Below are 21,283 nucleotides of genomic sequence, written 5' to 3'. Positions count from 1 at the left end.
CACTTTTAGCAGACAGCCCTCCCCTTATTAATCACTAAAATATGCAATACTATCATCAGTTTTGGCAGACAGCGCTCCCCCTCATTAAATGCTAAAATATCCACCACTATTATCACTTTTGGCAGACAGCCCTCCCCTCATTAAATGCTAAAATATGTACAATCATCACTTTTGTCAGACAGCCCTCACCCTCATTAAATGCTAAACTATGTACTACTAACATCACTTTTGGCAGAGAGACCTCCCCCTCATTAAATGCTAAAATATGTACTAACATTACCACTTCTGGCAAACTGCCCCCATTATTAAATGCTAAAATATGTACTACTATCATCACTTTTAGCAGACAACCCCCCCTTTTAAAATGCTAAAATGTGTACCACTATCATCACTTTTGGCAGACAGCCCTCCCCCTTATTAAATACTAAAATATGTAACTATCATCACTTTTCGCAGACAGCCCCCCCCCCCTATTAAATGCTAAAATATGTACTACTATCATCACTTTTAGCAGACAACCCCCCCTTTTAAAATGCTAAAATGTGTACCACTGTCATCACTTTTGGCAGACAGCCCCCCCTTATTAAATTCTAAAATATGTAACTATAATCACTTTTGACAGACAGCCCCCCCACCCTTACTAAATGCTAAAATGTGTACTACTATCGTCATTTTGGCAGACAGCCCCCCTTATTAATAGCTAAAATATGTAACTATCATTACTTTTCGCAGACAGCCCTCCCCCTTATTAAATACTAAAATATGTAACTATCATCACTTTTCGCAGACAGCCCCCCCCTATTAAATGCTAAAATATGTACTACTATCGTCATTTTGGCAGACAGTCACCCCCTCCTTATTAAATGCTAAAATATGTACTACTATCATCACGTTTGGCAGACAGCCCTCCCCCCCTTACTGAATGCTAAAATATGTACCACTATCATCACTTTTGGCAAACTGCACTCCCCCTCATTAAATGCTAAAATATGTACCACTATCATCACTTATGGCAAACAGCAACCCCCTCATTAAATGCTAAAACATGTACTAACATCATAATTTCTCGCAAACCGCTCCCCCTTATCAAATGCTAAAATATGTACTACTATCATTTTTAGCAGACAGAACTCCCCTTATTAAATGCTGAAATATGTACTACTATCATCACTTCCGGCAGACAGCCCACCCCTCATTAAATGCTAAAATATATACTACTATCATCACTTCTGGCACACAGCCCCCCTCATTAAATGAAAAATATGTATTAACATCATCACTTTTGACAGACAGCATTCCGCCTTATTAAATACTAAAAGGTGTACCACAATCTTCACTTTTGGACGACAGACCTCCCCCTCATTAAATGCTAAAATGTGTACTAACATCAACACTTTTGGCAGACAGCCCTCCCCCTCATTAAATGCTTAAAAGTGCACAAATATCATCACTTTTGGCAGACAACCCTCCCCCTTATTAAATGCTAAAATATGTACTAGTATTGTCACTTTTGGCAGACAGCTCTCCCCCTTAATAAATGCTAAAATGTGTAACTATCGTCACTTTTGGCAGACAGCACTCCCCTTATTAAATGCTAAAATAAGTACCACTATCATCACTTTTGGAAGACAACCCCCCCTTATTAAATGCTAAAATATGTACTATCTTCACATTTGACAACAGCCCCCCTTTAATGGCTAAAATATGTACTGTTATCATCACTTTTGGCAGACAACAACCCTTTATTAAATGATAAAATATGTACTACTATCATCATTTTGGGCAGATAGCCACCCCCCCCTTCTTAAATGCTAAAATATGTATTACTGTCATCACTTTTGGCAGACAGACTCCCCTCATTAAATGCTTAAATATGTACTACTATCATCACTTTTGGGAGAAAGCCCCCCCCCCTTTAAATACTACAATATGTAAATATCATCACTTTTAGCAGACACCCCCCCTTATTCAATACTAAAATATGTACTACTATCATCACTTTTGTCAGACAGCCCCCCCTTCATTAAAGTTTAAAATATGTACCACTATCATCACTTTTGGCAGACAGCCCCCCCCCATGTAACACTATTATCAATTTTGGCAGACAGCCCTCCCCCTCATTAAATGCTAAAATATGTACTACTATCTATCATCATCATGTTTGGCAGGCAGCCCCCCCTCATTAAATGCTAAAATGTGTACCACCAGCATCACTTTTGGCAGAAAACCTTCCCTCTTATTAAATGCTAAAATATGCACTACTATCGTCCCTTTGGGCAGACAGCCCTCCCCCTCATTAAATGCTAAAATACGTACTAACACCATCATGTTTGGCAGACAGCCCCCCCTCATTAAGTGCTAAAATATGTACCACAATCATCACTTTTGGCAGACAGCTCTCCCCTCATTAAATGCTAAAATATGTACTAACATAATCACGTTTGGCAGACAGCCCCCCACCTTACATGTATCACTATCATCACTCATTAAGTGCTAAAATATGTACCACAATCATCACTTTTGGCAGACAGCTCTCCCTCATTAAATGCTAAAATATGTACTAACATAATCACGTTTGGCAGACAGCCCCCCACCTTACATGTATCACTATCATCACTTTTGGAAGACGGCACCCAGACGGCACCCCCTTATTAAATGTAAAATGTGTACTAACATCCTCACTTTTGACAGACACCCCCTCCTTTATTAAATGTTAAAATATGTACTACTATCATCACTTTGGCAGACAACCCCCCCCTCATTAAATGCTAAAATATGTACTAACATAATCACGTTTGGCAGACAGCCCCCCACATTATTAAATACTAAAATGTGTACCACTATCATCACTTTTGGCAGATAGTACATATTTTAGAATTTAATGAGGGGAGGGCTATCTGCCTAAAGTGATGACAGTACATATTTTAGAATTTAATGAGGGAAGGGCTATAATCGCTTTTGTCAGACAGCCCTCACCCTCATTAAATGCTAAACTATGTACTAATATCAACACTTTTGGCAGACCGGGCTCCCCCTCATTAAATGCTAAAATGTGTACTACTATCATCACTTTTGGAACACAGCCCCCCCCTTTATTAAATGCTAGAATATGTACTAATATCACCACTTTTGGCAGAGAGCCCTCCCCCTCATTAAATACTAAAATATGTACTAACATCATCACTTTTGACAAACAGCCCCCCACTTACAAATGCTAAAATATGCACTACTATAATCACTTTTAGCAGACAGCCCTCCCCTTATTAATCACTAAAATATGCACTACTATCATCAGTTTTGGCAGACAGCACTCCCCCTCATCAAATGCTAAAATATCCATCACTATCATCACTTTTGGCAGACAGCCCTCCCCTCATTAAATGCTAAAATATGTACTAACATAATCACGTTTGGCAGACAGCCCCCCTTATTAAATGCTAAAATGTGTACCACTGTCATCACTTTTGGCAGACAGCCCCCGCCCACATTAAATGCTAAAATGTGTACTACTATCATCATCCCTCCCCTCATTAAATGCTAAAATATGTACTAACATCATCACTTTTGGCAAACAGCCCCCCACTTACAAATGCTAAAATATGCACTACTATAATCACTTTTAGCAGACAGCCCTCCCCTTATTAATCACTAAAATATGCACTACTATCATCAGTTTTGGCAGACAGCGCTCCCCCTCATTAAATGCTAAAATATCCACCACTATCATCACTTTTGGCAGACAGCCCTCCCCTCATTAAATGCTAAAATATGTACAATCATCACTTTTGTCAGACAGCCCTCACCCTCATTAAATGCTAAAATATGTAATAACATTGTCACATCGGGCAAACTGCCCCCCATTATTAAGTGCTAAAATATGTACTACTATCATCACTTTTAACAGACACCCCCCCCTTTTAAAATGCTAAAATGTGTACCAGTATCATCACTTTTGGCAGACAGCCCCCCCTTATTAAATTCGAAAATAAGTAACTATAATCACTTTTGGCAGACAGCCTCCCCCCTATTAAATGCTAAAATATGTACTACTATCATCAAGACAGCCCCTTATTAATAGCTAAAATATTAACTATATTACTTTTTTGGCAGACAGCCCCCCCTACTAAATACTAAAATATGTAACTATCATCACTTTTTGGCAGACAGCTCTCCCTCATTAAATGCTAACATATGTAATATGTACTATCATCACTTTTAGCAGACAACCCCCCCTTTTAAAATGCTAAAATGTGTACCACTATCATCACTTTTGACAGACAGCCCTCCCCCTTATTAAATACTAAAATATGTAACTATCATCACTTTTCGCAGACAGCCCCCCCTATTAAATGCTAAAATATGTACTACTATCATCACTTTTAGCAGACAACCCCCCCTTTTAAAATGCTAAAATGTGTACCACTATCATCACTTTTGGCAGACAGCCCCCCCTTATTAAATTCTAAAATATGTAACTATAATCACTTTTGACAGACACCCCCCCCTTATTAAATGCTAAAATGTGTACTACTATCGTCATTTTGGCAGACAGTCACCCCCCCTTATTAAATGCTAAAATATGTACTACTATCATCACGTTTGGCAGACAGCCCTCCCCCCCCCTTACTGAATGCTAAAATATGTACCACTATCATCACTTTTGGCAAACTGCACTCCCCCTCATTAAATGCTAAAATATGTACCACTATCATCACTTATGGCAAACAGCAACCCCCTCATTAAATGCTAAAACATGTACTAACATCATAATTTCTCGCAAACAGCTCCCCCTTATCAAATGCTAAAATATGTACTACTATCATTTTTAGCAGACAGAACTCCCCTTATTAAATGCTGAAATATGTACTACTATCATCACTTCCGGCAGACAGCCCACCCCTCATTAAATGCTAAAATATATACTACTATCATCACTTCTGGCACACAGCCCCCCTCATTAAATGAAAAATATGTACTAACATCATCACTTTTGACAGACAGCATTCCGCCTTATTAAATACTAAAAGGTGTACCACAATCTTCACTTTTGGACGACAGACCTCCCCCTCATTAAATGCTAAAATGTGTACAACTATCATCACTTTTGACAGATAACCTTCCCCCTTATTAATTGCTAAAATACGTACCACTGTCATCACTTTTGGCAGACAAGCCCCCCTTATTAAATGCTAAAATCTGTACTACTAACATCACATTTAACAAACAGCCCACTCCCCCATTAAATGCTAAAATATGCACTGCTATTATCAATTTTGGCAGACAACCCTCCCTTATTAAATGCTAAAATATGTACTACTATCATCACGTTTGGCTGGCAGACAGCCCTCCCCCACATTAAACGCTAAAATATGTAGCACTATCGCCACTTTTGGCAGACAGCCCTCCCACTAATTAAATGCTAAAATATGTAACTATCAACATTTTTGGCAGACAGCCCCTCCCCCTTATTAAATGCTAACATATGTACTACTATCGTCATTTTGGCAGACAGCCCCCCCCTTATTAAATTCTAAAATATGTACTACTATTGTCACTTTTGGCAGACAGCCCCCCCGTTATTAAATGCCAAAATATGTACCACAATCATCACGTTTGGCAGACAGCCCTCACCCTTATTAAATACTAAAATATGTACGAGCATCACTTTTGGCAAACAGACCCCTCCTTATTAAATGCTAAAATAAGTACCACTATCATCACTTTTGGCAGACAACAACCCCTTATTAAATGATAAAATATGTACTACTATCATAATTATTGGCAGACAGCTACCCCCCCCCCCTTCTTAAAAGCTAAAATATGTACTATTAACATCACTTTGGGCAGACAGCCCCCCACCTTATTAAATACTAAAATACGTAACTATCATCACTTTTGGCAGACAGACCCCCCCTTATTAAATGCTAAAATATGTACTACTATCACCACTTTTGGCAGAAAGCCCCCCTTATTAAATACTAAAATATGTAACTATTATCACTTTTGGCAGACATCCCCCCCCTTATTCAATACCAAAATATGTACTACTATGATCACTTTTGGCAGACCACCCCCTTCATTAAATGCTAAAATATGTACTAGTATCATCACTTTTGGCAGACAGCCCCCCCCCCTTTTTAAATGCTAAAATATGTACCACTATCATCACTTATGGCAAACAGCCCCCCCCATTAAATGCTAAAATATGTACTACTATCACCACTTTTGGCAGACAGCCCCCCCCCCTTTTTAAATGCTAAAATATGTACCACTATCATCACTTATGGCAAACATCCCCCCCCCCTTATTAAATACTAAAATATGTACTACTATCACCACTTTTGGCAGACAGCCCATCCTTATTAAATGCTAAAATATGTACTACTATCGTCACTTTTGGCAGACAGCCCATCCTTATTAAATGCTAAAATATGTACTACTATCGTCACTTTTGGCAGACAGCCCCCCCTTAATTGCTAAAATATGTACCACTATCATCACTTTTGGCAGACAGCCCTCCACCTCATTAAATGCTAAAATATGTACTACTATCGTCATTTTGGCAGACACCCCCCCCTTATTAAATGGTAAAATATGTACTACCATCACCACTTTTGGCACACAGCCCCCACCTTATTAAATGCTAAAATATGTACTAACATCATCACTTTTGGAAGAGAGCCCTCCCCCTCACTAAATACTGAAATATGTACTAACATCATCACTTTTGGAAGACCGCCCTCCCCGTCATTAAATGCTAAAATATCTACTACAATCATCATTTTTAGCAGACAGCCCTCCCCTTATCAAATGCTGAAATATGTACTACTATTGTCACTTTTGGCAGACAAGCCACCCCTCATTAAATGCAAAAATATGTACAACTATCGTCACTTTTGGCAGGCAGCCCCCACCTCATTAAATGCTAAAATATGTACTAACCATCACATTTGGCAGACAGCCCCCCCTTATTAAATTCTAAAATGTGCAACTACAGTCACTTTTGGCAGACAGCCCTCCCCTTATTAAATGCTAAAATGTGTACCACTATCATCACTTTTGGCAGACAGCCCCTCCCTCATTAAATGCTAAAATATGTACTACTATCATCACATGCGGCAGATAGCCCCCCTTATTAAATGCTAAAATATGTACTATCGTCACATCTGACAAAGTCTCCCCCAGTAAAAGCTAAAATATGTACTACTATCAATTCTTTTGGCTAACAACCCCCCCTTATTAAATGATAAAATATGTACTACTATCATCACTTCTGTCAGTCAGCCCCCCGCCCCATCATTAAATTCTAAAATATGTACCACTATCATCACTTTTGGTAGACAACCCTCCACCTTATTATATGTTAAAATATGTACCACTATAGTCACTTTTGGCAGACAGTCCTCCCCCTCATCAAATACTAAAATATGCAACTATCATCACTTTGGCAGACTGCCCCCCCCTTATTAAATACTAAAATATGTAACTATCATTACTTTTGGCAGATAGCCCCCCCCATTAAATGCTAAAATGTGTAACTACCGTCACTTTTGGCAGACAGCCCTCCCCTTATTAAATGCTAAAATAAGTACCACTATCATCACTTTTGGCAGACAACCCCCCCCCCCTATTATATGCTAAAATGTGTACTACTATCATCACATTTGGCAGACAGCCCCCCCTTATTAAATGCTAACATATGCAACTATCACCACTTTTGGCAGAAGAGCCCCCCCCAATAAATGCTAAATATGTACTACTATCATCACTTTTAGCAGACAGCACTCCCTCTCATTAAATACTCAAATATGTACTACTATCATAATTTTTAGCAGACAGCCCCCCCTTATTAAATACTAAAATAAGTAACTATCATCACTTTTGGCAGACAGCCCCCCCCTTATTAAATGCTAAAATATGTACTACTATTGCCACTTTTGGCAGACAGACTCCCCTCATTAAATGCTAAAATATGTAATAACATCAACACTTTTGGCAGACGGACCTTCCCCTCATTAAATGCTTAAAAGTGCACAACTATCATCACTTTTGGCAGACAACCCTCCCCCTTATTAAATGCTAAAATATGTACTAGTATTGTCACTTTTGGCAGACAGCTCTCCCCCTTAATAAATGCTAAAATGTGTAACTATCGTCACTTTTGGCAGTCAGCACTCCCCTTATTAAATGCTAAAATAAGTACCACTATCATCACTTTTGTGAGACAACCCCCCCTTATTAAATGCTAAATATGTACTACTATCATCACATCTGACAGACAGCCCCCCATTAATGGCTAAAATATGTATTGCTATCATCACTTTTGGCAGACAACAACCCCTTATTAAATGATAAAATATGTACTACTGTCATCATTTTGGGCAGACAGCCACCCCCACGTCTTAAATGCTAAAATCTGTACTACTGTCATCACTTTTTGCAGACAGCCCTCCCCCTTATTAAATGCTAAAATACGTAACTATCACTTTTGGCAAACAGACCCCGCCTTATTTAATGCTAAAATATGTACTACTATTGTCACATTTGGCAGACAGCCCCCCCTTATTAAAATCTAAAATATGTACTACTATCATCACTTTTGGCAGACAGCCCTCCCCCTCATTAAATGCTTAAATATGTACTAACATCATCAATTTTGGCAGACAGCCCCCCTTCATTAAATGCTAAAATATTTACTAGTATCATCACTTTTGGCAGACATCCCCCCCTTATTAAACTCTAAAACATGTACCACTATTATCACTTTTGGCAGACAGCCCTCCCCCTCACTAAATGCTAAAATATGTACTATCATCATCATGTTTGGCAGACAGCCCCCCCCCCGTTATTAAATGCTAAAATATGTACCACTATCAACACTTATGGCAAACAGCCCCCCCCCTTATTTAATGCTAAAATATGTACTACTATTGTCACTTTTGGCAGACAGCCCATCCTTATTAAATGCTAAAATATGTACTACCATCGTCACTTTTGGCAGACAGCCCCCCTTAATTGCTAAAATATGTACCACTATCATCACTATTGGCAGACAGCCCCCCCCTTATTAAATGCTAAAATATGTACCACTATCATCACTATTGGCAGACAGCCCCCCAATTATTAAATGCTAAAATGTGTACCAGTATCATCACTTTTGGCAGACAGCCCTCCACCTCATTAAATGCTAAAATATGTACTATTAATCACTTTTGGCAGTCAGCCCTCCACCTTAGGAAATGCTAAAATATGTACTAACATCATCACTTTTGGAAGAGAGCCCTTCCCCCTCACTAAATACTGAAATAAGTACTAACATCATCACTTTTGGCAGACATTAAATGCTAAAATATGTACTACTATAATCACTTTTGGAAGACCGCCCTCCCCGTCATTAAATGCTAAAATATCTACTACAATCATCATTTTTAGCAGACAGCCCTCCCCTTATCAAATGCTGAAATATGTACTACTATTGTCACTTTTGGCAGACAAGCCACCCCTCATTAAATGCAAAAATATGTACTACTATCATCACTTTTGGCAGACAGCCCTCCACCTCATTAAATGCAAAAATATGTACAACTATCGTTACTTTTGGCAGGCAGCCCCCACCTCATTAAATGCTAAAATATGTACTAACCATCACATTTGGCAGACAGCCCCCCTTATTAAATTCTAAAATGTGTAACTACAGTCACTTTTGGCATACAGCCCTCCCCTTATTAAATGCTAAAATGTGTACCACTATCATCACTTTTGGCAGACAGCCCCTCCCTCATTAAATGCTAAAATATGTACTACTATCATCACATGTGGCAGATAGCACCCCCCTTATTAAATACTAAAATATGTACTATCGTCACATTTGACAGACAACCTCCCCCAGTAAAAGCTAAAATATGTACTACTATCATTTCTTTTGGCTAACAACCCCCCCTTATTAAATGATAAAATATGTACTACTATCATCACTTCTGTTAGACAGCCCTCCCGTAATTAAATACTAAAAAAATTAACTATCATCACTTTTGGTAGACAACCCTACACCTTATTATATGTTAAAATATGTACCACTATAATCACTTTTGGCAGACAGTCCTCCCCCTCATCAAATACTAAAATATGCAACTATCATCACTTTTGGCAGACTGCGCAATACTAAAATATGTAACTATCATCACTTTTGGCAGACAGCCCCCCCCCCCCATTAAATGCTAAAATGTGTAACTACTGTCACTTTTGGCAGACAGCCCTCCCCTTATTAAATGCTAAGTGCCACTATCATCACTTTTGGCAGACAACCCCCCCCTATTATATGCTAAAATGTGTACCACTATCATCACATTTGGCAGACAGCCCCCCCCCCCTTATTAAATGCTAACATATGCAACTATCACCACTTTGGGCAGAAGAGCCCCCCCCATTAAATGCTAAATATGTACTACTATCATCACTTTTGGCAGACAGCACTCCCCCTCATTAAATACTCAAATATGTACTACTATTGCCACTTTTGGCAGACAGACCCTCCTCACTAAATGCTAAAATATGTACTAACATCAACACTTTTGGCAGACAGCCCTCCCCCTCATTAAATGCTTAAAAGTGCACAAATATCATCACTTTTGGCAGACAACCCTCCCCCTTATTAAATGCTAAAATATATACTAGTGTTGTCACTTTTGGCAGACAGCTCTCCCCCTTAATAAATGCTAAAATGTGTAACTATCGTCACTTTTGGCAGACAGCACTCCCCTTATTAAATGCTAAAATAAGTACCACTATCATCACTTTTGGAAGACAACACCCCCTTATTAAATGCTAAAATATGTACTACTATCGTCACATTTGACAGACAGCCCCCCATTAATGGCTAAAATATGTATTGCTATAATCACTTTTGGCAGACAACAACCCCTTATTAAATGATAAAATATGTACTACTGTCAAGATTTTGGGCAGACAGCCACCCCCACGTCTTAAATGCTAAAATCTGTACTACTGTCATCACTTTTTGCAGGCAGCCCTCCCCCTTATTAAATGCTAAAATACGTAACTATCACTTTTGGCAAACAGACCCCCGCCTTATTAAATGCTAAAATATGTACTATCACCACTTTTGGCAGACAGCCCTCCCCCTCATTAAATGCTAAAATATGTACTAACATCATCACTTTTGGGGAAACAGCCCCCCCCTTACCAAATAGTAAAATATGTACTACTACTGTCACATTTGGCAGACAGCTCCCCCCTTATTAAAATCTAAAATATGTACTACTATCATCACTTTTGGCAGACAGCCCTCCCCCTCATTAAATGCTTAAATATGTACTAACATCATCACTTTTGGCAGACAGCCCCCCTTCATTAAATGCTAAAATATTTACTAGTATCATCACTTTTGGCAGACATCCCCCCCTTATTAAACTCTAAAACATGTACCACTATTATCACTTTTGGCAGACAGCCCTCCCCCTCACTAAATGCTAAAATATGTACTATCATCATCATGTTTGGAAGGCAGCCCCCCCCCCCTCATTAAATGCTAAAGTATGTACTAACATAATCACTTTTGGCAGCCACCACCTTATTAAATACTAAAATGTGTACCACTATGGTCACTTCTGGCAAACAGCACTCCCCCTCATTAAATGCTAAAATGTGTACCACCATCATCACTTTTGGCAGAACCCCCCCCCTTATTAAATGCTAAAATATGCACTACTATCGTCCCTTTGGCAGACAGCCCTCCCCCTCATTAAATGCTAAAACACGTACTAATATCATCATGTTTGGCAGACAGCCCCCCCCCCCTCATTAAATGCTAAAATATGCACTAACATTATCACTTTTGGCAGACAGACCCCATCTTATTAAATACTTAAATGTGTACCACTATCGTCACTTTCGGCAGACAGCCCTCCCCTCATTAAATGCTAAAATATGCACTATTATCGTCACTTTTGGCAGACAGCCCCCCCCCATTAAATGCTAAAATATGTACTATTATCGTCACTTTTGGCAGACAGCCCTCCCCTTATTAAATGCTAAAATATGTACCACTATCATTAATTTTGGCAGACAGCCCTCCCCCTTATTAAATATTAAAATATGTTAACTATCATCAATTTTGGCAGGCAGCCTTCCCTCTCATTAAATACTAAAATATATACTAACATCATCATTTTTGGCAGACAGCCCTCTGCCTCATAAAATAATAAAATATGTACTATCATCATCACTTTATGGCAGACAGCCACCCCCCCCCCGTTAAAATGCTAAAATGTGTACTACTATCATCATTTTTGGCAGACAGACCCCCCCCTGCTAAAATGCTAAAATATGTACTATCGTCACTTTTGTAACACAGCCTTCCCCCTCATTAAATGCTAAAATGTGTACTACTATCTTCACTTTTAGCAGACAGCCCCCCCCTTATTAAAAGCTAAAATATGTACTAATATCATTACTTTTGGCAGACAGCCCCCCCTTATTAAATGCTAAAATATGTACCACTATCATCACTTCTGGCACACATCCACCCTCATTAAATGTTAAAATATGTACTACTATCATCACTGTTGGAACACAGCCCTCCCCCTTATTAAATACTAAAACATGTACTAACATCATCACTTTTGGCAGACAGCCCCCCCCTTATTAAATGCTAAAATATGTGCCACTATCATCACTTTTGGCAGACAGCCCCCCCCCTTATTAAATGCTAAAACATGTACTATCATCACTTTTGGCAGACAGCCCCCCCCCCCATTAAATATTAAAATAAGTAACTATCATCACTTTTGGCAGACAGCCCTCCCCACCTTATTAAATGCTAAAATATGTACTACTATAATCAGTGGGCGGCGCAGTGGTGGAGCGATTAATGTCACCTCACAGCAAGAGGTTCTCTGTTTCGATTCTCGGCTGGGGTGCCTTCTGTGCGGAGTTTGCATGTTCTCCCTGCATTTGCGTGGGTTTCCTCCGGGTACTCCAGTTTCCTCCCACATTCTAAAGACATGTTTCTGGAGCATTTCTCCCCGGGCCTCTGCTGAAAACAGGATCTGTGGAACCTAGACGGACCTTCCCGGTCAACAAATGTTAAATAAATAAATAAAATTTTGGAATACAGCCCTCCCCCTCATTAAATGCTAAAATATGTACTACTATCATCACTTTTGGCAGACAGCCCTTCCCTTCATTAAATGCTAAAATATTTACTAACATCATCTCATTGGAAGAGAGCCCCCCCTTTATTAAATGCTAAAATATGTACTACTATCATCACTTCTGGCAGACAGCCCTCCCCCTCTTTAAATGCTATAATGTGTACCACTATCATCACTTTTGGCAGACAGCCCCCCCTTATTAAATGCTAAAATATGTACTACTATCATCATGTTTGGAATACAGCCCTCCCCTTCATTAAATGCTAAAATGTGTACTGCTATCATCACTTTTGGCAGACAGCCCGCCCCTCATTAAATGCTAAAATATGTACCAGTATCATCAATTTTGGCAGACACCCCCCCCCCTCATTAAATGCTAAAATATGTACTAACATCATCACTTTTGGAACACAGCCCTCCCCCTCATTAAATGCTAAAATATGTGCTACTATCATCATCTTTGGCAGACAGCCCCCTACTCCCGTCATTAAAAGCTAAAATATGTACTATCATCACTTTTGGTAGACAGCTCTCCCCCTCATTAAATGCCAAAATATGTACTAACATCATCACTTTTGGGAGACAGCCCTCCCCCTCATTAAATGCTAAAATATGTACCACTACCATCACTTTTGGAAGACAGCCCCCCCTTCTTTAAATGCTAAAATATGTACTACTATCATCACTTTTGGCAGACAGCCCCCCCTTCCCGATTAAATGCTAAAATATGTACTACTATCATCACTTTTGGCAGACAGCCCCCCCCTTATTAAATACTACAATATGTACTACTATCATCACTTTTGGCAGACAGTCCCCCTTATTAAATACTAAAATATGTACTATCATCATTTTGGCAGACCGCTCCTCCCCATTAAATGCTAAAATATGTACCACTATCATCACTTTTGGCAGACAGCCCTCCCCCTGATTAAATGCTAAAATATGTACTACTATCATCACTTTTGGCAGACAGCCCCCCCGTCTTTAAATGCTAAAACATGTACTATCATCACTTTTGGCAGACAGCCCCTCCCCTCATTAAATTCTAAAATATGTACTACTATCATGATGTTTGGCAGACAGCCCCCCCCCCTTCTATTAAATGCTAAAATATGTACCACTAAATGTGTATAGTCACTTTTGGAAGACCACCCTTCCCCTCATGATACTGTATATGTTACACCCCACTACAAAATCAAAATGTAGTCAGGGACCTAGAAACGTAGGTTAGCTCATTCAAACCTATATCACGGCTTGTTATGGTGTTTAGGCCTTTTTTGGGTCTACCTTTTTTAACTAAGTGACTTACCAGCTAATAATAGGCCATATTAGAAAGGGTAAGGAGTAATAAAAAATGGTTAATCTATGATGTCCTACAGTAAAGAAATTAATCACTGTTTCCTACTTATTTTTCCTATTTATGATTATATTTTCCTAACTGAGCCCCCCACCTGTTAAGGATATAGTATGAAACACCATGGTAGGAGACAGGAAAATCTATCATTAACATCCATTTATATCACATTATATGGTAGGGAAAGTCGCGGTGGTGCAGCGGTAGCATTGTCACCTCACAGCAAGAGGTTCTCCCGTTCGATTCTTGGCTGGAGTGCCTTCTGTGTGGAGTCTGCATGTCCTCCCTGCGGTCGAGTGGCCTTCAAAAAACATGTGTGAATGGGCTTACCTTCGTTGAAGGTTGGGCGCTGAGCTGATTCCTCGGCACCGTAAAAATCTACTGCCAATCATTAGCAGACCAGTGTTCCACTGTGGCAACCCCTTACCGGGAAAAGCCGAAAGAAGAACACATGGTAGGTACTGCTGGTGGTTTGTTAGTAATTAAAAAAATCAGCAATATTTCCATACATAAACAAACTAGCCCCATAGCATTGCATTTTAATAAATTTCATAATGGTAATCCAGAGGGATTAGTTGTGACGGTTTTAGATAGTGTAGAAGGCAACACATATTTAAGTGAGCGGTGAGAGGTTGGCATAATGGTTAAGGTGTTTACCTTGCAAACACAAGGTGCAGGGTTTGATTCCCACATGGGGTAGTTGGTTAGGCTTAAAATGACCCACAGGGCAGTTAGCCTAGTAATAAATAATCTATATTAAGAAAGAAAGAGTTATGTTTAATTTTTAAATTTAATACATTAAATCCTAGAGGGTTAAATTATGATTGTTCTTGGAAAAGTTTGTTATAAGTGTGTATATGAATAGTATGTATTACTGTGTGTATTATAATGCTGTTCCTTTATTTGTTAATTAATGTGTTAAGAGGGTGTGTTTCATGCTAGTATAAAGGTGATATGTATATGAAAAGTTCTTACTCTGTTAAAGGCAAGTTTGCCGAGGCGCTAGAGAATTCATCTGCTTTTGTACCATATGTGGATATATATCACGCATTTTATGCTACTCGAGTGCATTTTAGAATAAATCCTTGTTTTCCACTGAACTGGATTCACTATTTGTGGTGAAGTACTGTTTCCTATGGTTTTCTGTGGTTATATATATTTCCATACATACTTAATACGACTTACAAACTATTGCAGGGTAATGAGCTAAACCTTAGACGTTGTTGAAGAAAACTATCACTGACGTTTTCACTGTAAGCTGCACATCATAGGATATATTTATTTTATTTATTTACATTTAACTGGGTAGTGTCTGATATTCAATCTGAATTATTTCTTTCTAATCACACTAGTAAGGACATCTGCCATGTTTCTGTAAATATCTCAATAAAAATGCACTCTGAGAGGAATTTACTGCTGTCATGACAAAGCTTATATCTGATCAACAAAAGTTTTTCTTTTTTAACAATACATGTCTAAATCATACAGTTTCCACGATACAATAATTTGTGAAAGTTTAGCAAAAATATAATTATGGGTCTGTGTGCATTACAATATATTGTATTATTTATGGAAAGACTGAATGCAGTAATATCAACATAAAGAACAGTTCTAACTGACAATATTGCTAGTTGTACATTTTTAACAGCTTTTAGTGTTCACACATTATTTACATTTGTTTATCTTATGTTTTTTAAGTTAATTTTTCAGAAAATGGCATGGAATTCTAGATGTGTGTGGACTGTTAGCGGTGTGACATTCCACACCACAATGTGTGAATGAATTAATAACTCTCTCGTTTGACCACAACTTGACAACTGCCATCAGGAAATCCTTTTAGCCCAGTTAATTGACATGGTAGTATCATTAAGGTCAAAGAGCAATCACTGCCTTATACTCAGCATTGATAAGACCAGTTATCAAATAAACACCAGCTTGGGATGCACCCCATTAAAAAATATCAAACAATTAGACTTCAGAGGTTCCTGATCAGAAAGTTGACAGGCCTAGAGTCCTTCAGCTTCCAAGAGATGGTGTTTGCTCTGTCAGTTTATTCGGTGTCTTGCAGACATCTGAAGGCAGAACTCTGTCTCACTTAACTGTGCTATTAGACAATGTGGTTGTCCTAGACTTCCTGCATCCCTTCTAGCCCAATGTCCAATATCTACACCAATACCAAAGCCAGGGACCTAAACTTTCACCAACAGATATATAAAACATGGCAACAGTACAGGTCTATAGCCCAGTGCCATCCTAACCTATGTAATAAACGTCTCCTGCACATTTATCAGCAAAACTATCTTCCTTTAGACATAAGCTAGATGACTAGATGGGAAGCAACAAGTTTACATTTGGGATTGACTGTTCTGGTCCTCCAGGAGAAAGGAGGTGCAGCATACACAGGGGGGTACTAGCAAAGGTGTCAGATTTTTTTTATGTTTATAACAACCATTGTTGTTTCTATGATAAGGGGCAGGCATTTAGTAAAACATCTTAACATTTAAGCCCAATTAAAAAGAAGACTATACGAATTACCTTAAAATGTGAACAAATCTGGTAGAACATGCTACAGAACTTTCCAGGCATTAATGTTGGTTTTATCTGTTTAATCCATAGCAATATGGGGTGACAGAATGGAATAGTTTACAGCTTATTTTGTGTGTGGTGCATCTAGTCTCTAATGTTACTAGAATTACAAACCCAGACTAGAACATACTGCCAGACAACAACAAAGTAACCAAGTAATTACAGCACCGAGTCTCTATATAACTGGTGGGCATCTGTACATCTGGTCCCCTTGTGTTCTGCTCATTGTTAGTCCAAAATGGAATGCAAAAAAATGGTAAAATACCGTAGCTGCTAAAAGCAACATTAATTACTCAAAACTACTGGGCTACATCACCTGGATGCTGCATACGGAACAGAACTGCTTGATCCCACCAGGCATGATCTCTGGGTCTTCATAGCATTCCCTGCACTCGACGGAAGCCATTCCCTGGCATAGACAGCACTCCCTAGGAACTGAATCACAGCAATACAGTAATATTCAAAAACAGTTCTCACTTATCCAGGGAAAATAATCCACACTTTTTACAAAATATGATAAGACACACCTAATTAATCATAAGAAATACAAGCAGCCATTGAACCTTTTGTGCATTTAAAACCAGCATGACATGCAACTTCAATGTCTTGCAGCTGTAGCACCTTGAGTCGTCGTCCTACCACAGATGTGAAACACCAAAATCTGCAACAAAGTACAGGAGGTTTACGATCTCAGCTTAGAAGTGTTTACATGGTGAGTCGTCGTCCTACCACAGATGTGAAACACCAAAATCTGCAACAAAGTACAGGAGGTTTATGATCTCAGCTTAGAAGTGTTTACATGGTGAGTCATCGTCCTACCACAGATGTGAAACACCAAAATCTGCAACAAAGTACAGGAGGTTTACGATCTCAGCTTAGAAGTGTTTACATGGTGAGTCGTCGTCCTACCACAGATGTGAAACACCAAAATCTGCAACAAAGTACAGGAGGTTTACAATCTCAGCTTAGAAGTGTTTACATGGTGAGTCGTCGTCCTACCACAGATGTGAAACACCAAAATCTGCATCAAAGTACAGGAGGTTTACGATCTCAGCTTAGAAGTGTTTACATGGATATTTTTATACCCCAACAGACTTCAGAGAGTTTTTCCTTAGGTAGATTGCAAATGTTGAAGGTGTGATATGGAAGAAAGAGGTAATTAGGAACATATTTTCTGGGAGTGTAATGAGTTGGCAGACTAATAATTCCCTGCAGACTGCTCTGTCAGAGATACTGGGTAAGCAAAATGGTATAACCAAGGAAATATTTTTTGAGCTGTGACAGAATCGGAATTGCTCAGATATAGTAAGGGTAACGTTGTCGCCTCACAGTAACACGCTGTCCGATTCGATTCTCAGCTAGAGCGTCTTCTGCGTGGAGACATGTGTGAATGGGCGTACCTTCATTGAAGGTTGTGCGTCAGGCCTGTTAACTCGGCATGTAAAAATCAACTACCAATCATTAGCGGACCGGAGTTCCGCTGTGGTGACCCTTAACCGGGAAAAGCCAAAAAGACACAAAGTAAGGCCTTGTTCAGTTTGATTCTGGTGGCTGTCAAAAAAGCAACTACCAACCATATTAGGAGTGAATATAGTAAAAGAGACAAAAGAATTGGAAGTAGGATCTTTAGAAAAAGGGTAGGAGCAAATTACTTAAAACACGAAAATTGTAGGAACAATACAAGCAGAATAATGTTTTTGAGGAGGAATGAGGTTTAAGGGAAGGCAGGAATTGAATGAGCTTTGTAATGTTTGACTCACCATGACTGGCTAGATTAAAGGTGATGTAGAATGTTTGCAAATGAAATATGTCAATATGGTTCGTTTTCATTTATATAACCACATGACTGCCTATGTCATACGTGATAATTTAATAAAAATGTTTCTTGTTTCAAAAAAAAAAAAAAAAAACAATAAAAATTAAATTGTCAACTAAAAAAATGTCAGCCATGTTACATACCATTTTATTCACTAGACAGCAAGAAAAATATCCTAGACAATTCAAGCTAACATTCTCACCTGACCAGCTAAAACAATCCACAGAGGTAAAAGCTTCAGAAAAAAGCCTCAAAGCTGGTAAGGGAAAGGGGGGATGTGGGCAGAGATTTTTGGGATACTGTGGAGATGAAATACTAGTAGCCACTACACCCTAAACTTTCCAACAAGTCTTCCTCATGGGAGGATGGGGGTACAGATAAAGAAGGGGGGCAGCTCGCACAGAATGGTTTCACCATGTCACTATCATAAATCTAAAAATATACTAACCTTGAAACACAGCAAGTGAGTCAGCACCTAAAATGGAGATTTACACATTCTTATCTTTCATTTAGCTTACCACTGCCATCCAGTTTATATTACAAGACAGGTGGGTCTTTACCTGATGCTGCTTTTACTGTGAAGTTCACCTACCTGGTTAAGGCACCACTAGGTGGCTGTTTCTGCCCGAGTGACACCAGACTACATCCTAGCTCTGAATGGGTGCATGCAGGTGGCATGCCATCTTACTTTGTCTTGCACAACCTGGATGCCTGACTACAGAGTGAATTATACTGTAAATAAACGTGTATGCCATGTGCCTAACCCAGTCTTCTTTTCCCTTTACTAATATGACTCTAGAAATCTCTCCCTACCAATTTATGTAACAGTTGTTTATAGTTCTCTTAACTGTGCATAATTTTAGGTATACATTTGTATACTTCAAAAATGTTGATTTTTTTCTTCAATGTTTCTTCTACATAAAATATGTTTTATGATCATTTCTGGAGCTTCTCCCCGGGGAAAAAAGGACGTGTCCAGTCAGACTTTCCCGGTAAACAAATGTAAAATAAAATAAATAAATAAATACAGCATGCTGACATTCTGATGAAATTACAATGATGGCTACAACATGTGGGCTTAATAATGTCACAAGGGTGGCACCCTCTCAAACAAATCTAGCCAAGCATTAAAGACAATCGAGCATTGCATAACGGGATGGTATCACTAATTGGCAAAACCGTCACTTGCCTGCCGTAACTTCCTGTTCCATGGAGTCTAGGCATTGGTTCAATCACAAACTCTAGTCCACTGCAAGTAGGAAGCCCAACAATTCGCCCAGGGCCAAACTGGTGAATGGCATTAAAATGTCACTGCCACCTCATAACCTTCTATATAGTGTACAGTAATTCACTTTGAAATTATATTAGGAAAAGAAATGAGATCCGATCAGCAGTGATGTGTGTGTCCAATGAAAAAAGTTGGCAGTGACGAAGGGGTGTACGCACTGAAAGAAGAGTAGGGGGCAGGCAGAGACGTGGAATGCAAGAAGTGGGATTTTCACACTCCATATCCCACTTTTCACCCCTTGCAATGTACATGTATTTAATAAAGTACAGGACCTACACTGCGCAAGTCCAAACAAGTATGAGTTACTTATTAGAAAACTACACATGCATGTGCTTTAAAATAAAACTCTTTAAGCCATCACTAACTTACACTCTTCAGTATACCAAAACTTAAAATCCAGACACAAAGAAACTTTGACTGTCTGCACATTTAAAATAAAACACTGTTAACATCTGGGTTGTAAGTGCATAATATTATCACAAAACAGCTATCCAACAGCAAGATAAAATAATGTCCAGAGCTCTGCAGAGAAGCTATCCTGAAGTTTGGGTCCATGTCAAATCTTCGAACGTTGGAAATGTCGAACGTCATATGGTCGAGACCATATGTTCGACATTTCAAGTGTTCGAAGATTGACTGTTAACAGCGCCATACGGGGCGGAATGGGAGAATTTCCCTTTTCTGCACTGAAGTGCGGTCTCGGAGTTGGTATATTTAAGTAGGGGGGCTTGCCCCCTGCTCGCACTGTTAAGGTGTGTTTTTCTTTTTTTTCTTTTCTTTTTTTTTTTTTTATTATATATTCGAACTTCCAAATGTCGACCATATGGTATTTGACATTTTGGACGTTTGAATATATAACATAGACCCTGAAGTTTTACTACATATTCCACAACTCTTCATAAAATGTCAGAGGCAAAATGTAAGTTAGAATTACATTTTCTTAAGGCAAACAGTAATGAATCAACTTCTGTGGTCCATGTTTGAAAAATAATTTCATCCAACTGATTCACTTTTTTATTTTGTAGATTTCTTTGTTGATAGTACTTCACTGAAAATAGATTCAA

The 21,283-nt window shown here is 38.8% G+C and overlaps 1 protein-coding gene across 1 annotated transcript in view; it reads right to left on the bottom strand.

Annotated features, from left to right (window-relative positions):
• The window catches only part of LOC122790731 (ubiquitin carboxyl-terminal hydrolase CYLD-like), an 855,039-nt gene that overhangs the window by 112,200 nt on the left and 721,556 nt on the right, over nt 1–21,283 (bottom strand). The window contains exon 14 of the mRNA XM_044058312.1: nt 17,432–17,550. Within this exon, the coding sequence (XP_043914247.1) occupies nt 17,432–17,550 (119 nt within the window). The remainder of the gene's footprint in view (nt 1–17,431; nt 17,551–21,283) is intronic.

The sequence above is a fragment of the Protopterus annectens genome, chromosome 16.part0, assembly GCF_019279795.1.
Source record: "Protopterus annectens isolate FY-2018-M chromosome 16.part0, PAN1.0, whole genome shotgun sequence".
Taxonomy (NCBI): Eukaryota; Metazoa; Chordata; order Ceratodontiformes; family Protopteridae; genus Protopterus; species Protopterus annectens.
Note: the sequence above shows the minus strand (reverse complement) of the source record. Positions and strands in the feature narration are given on the sequence as shown.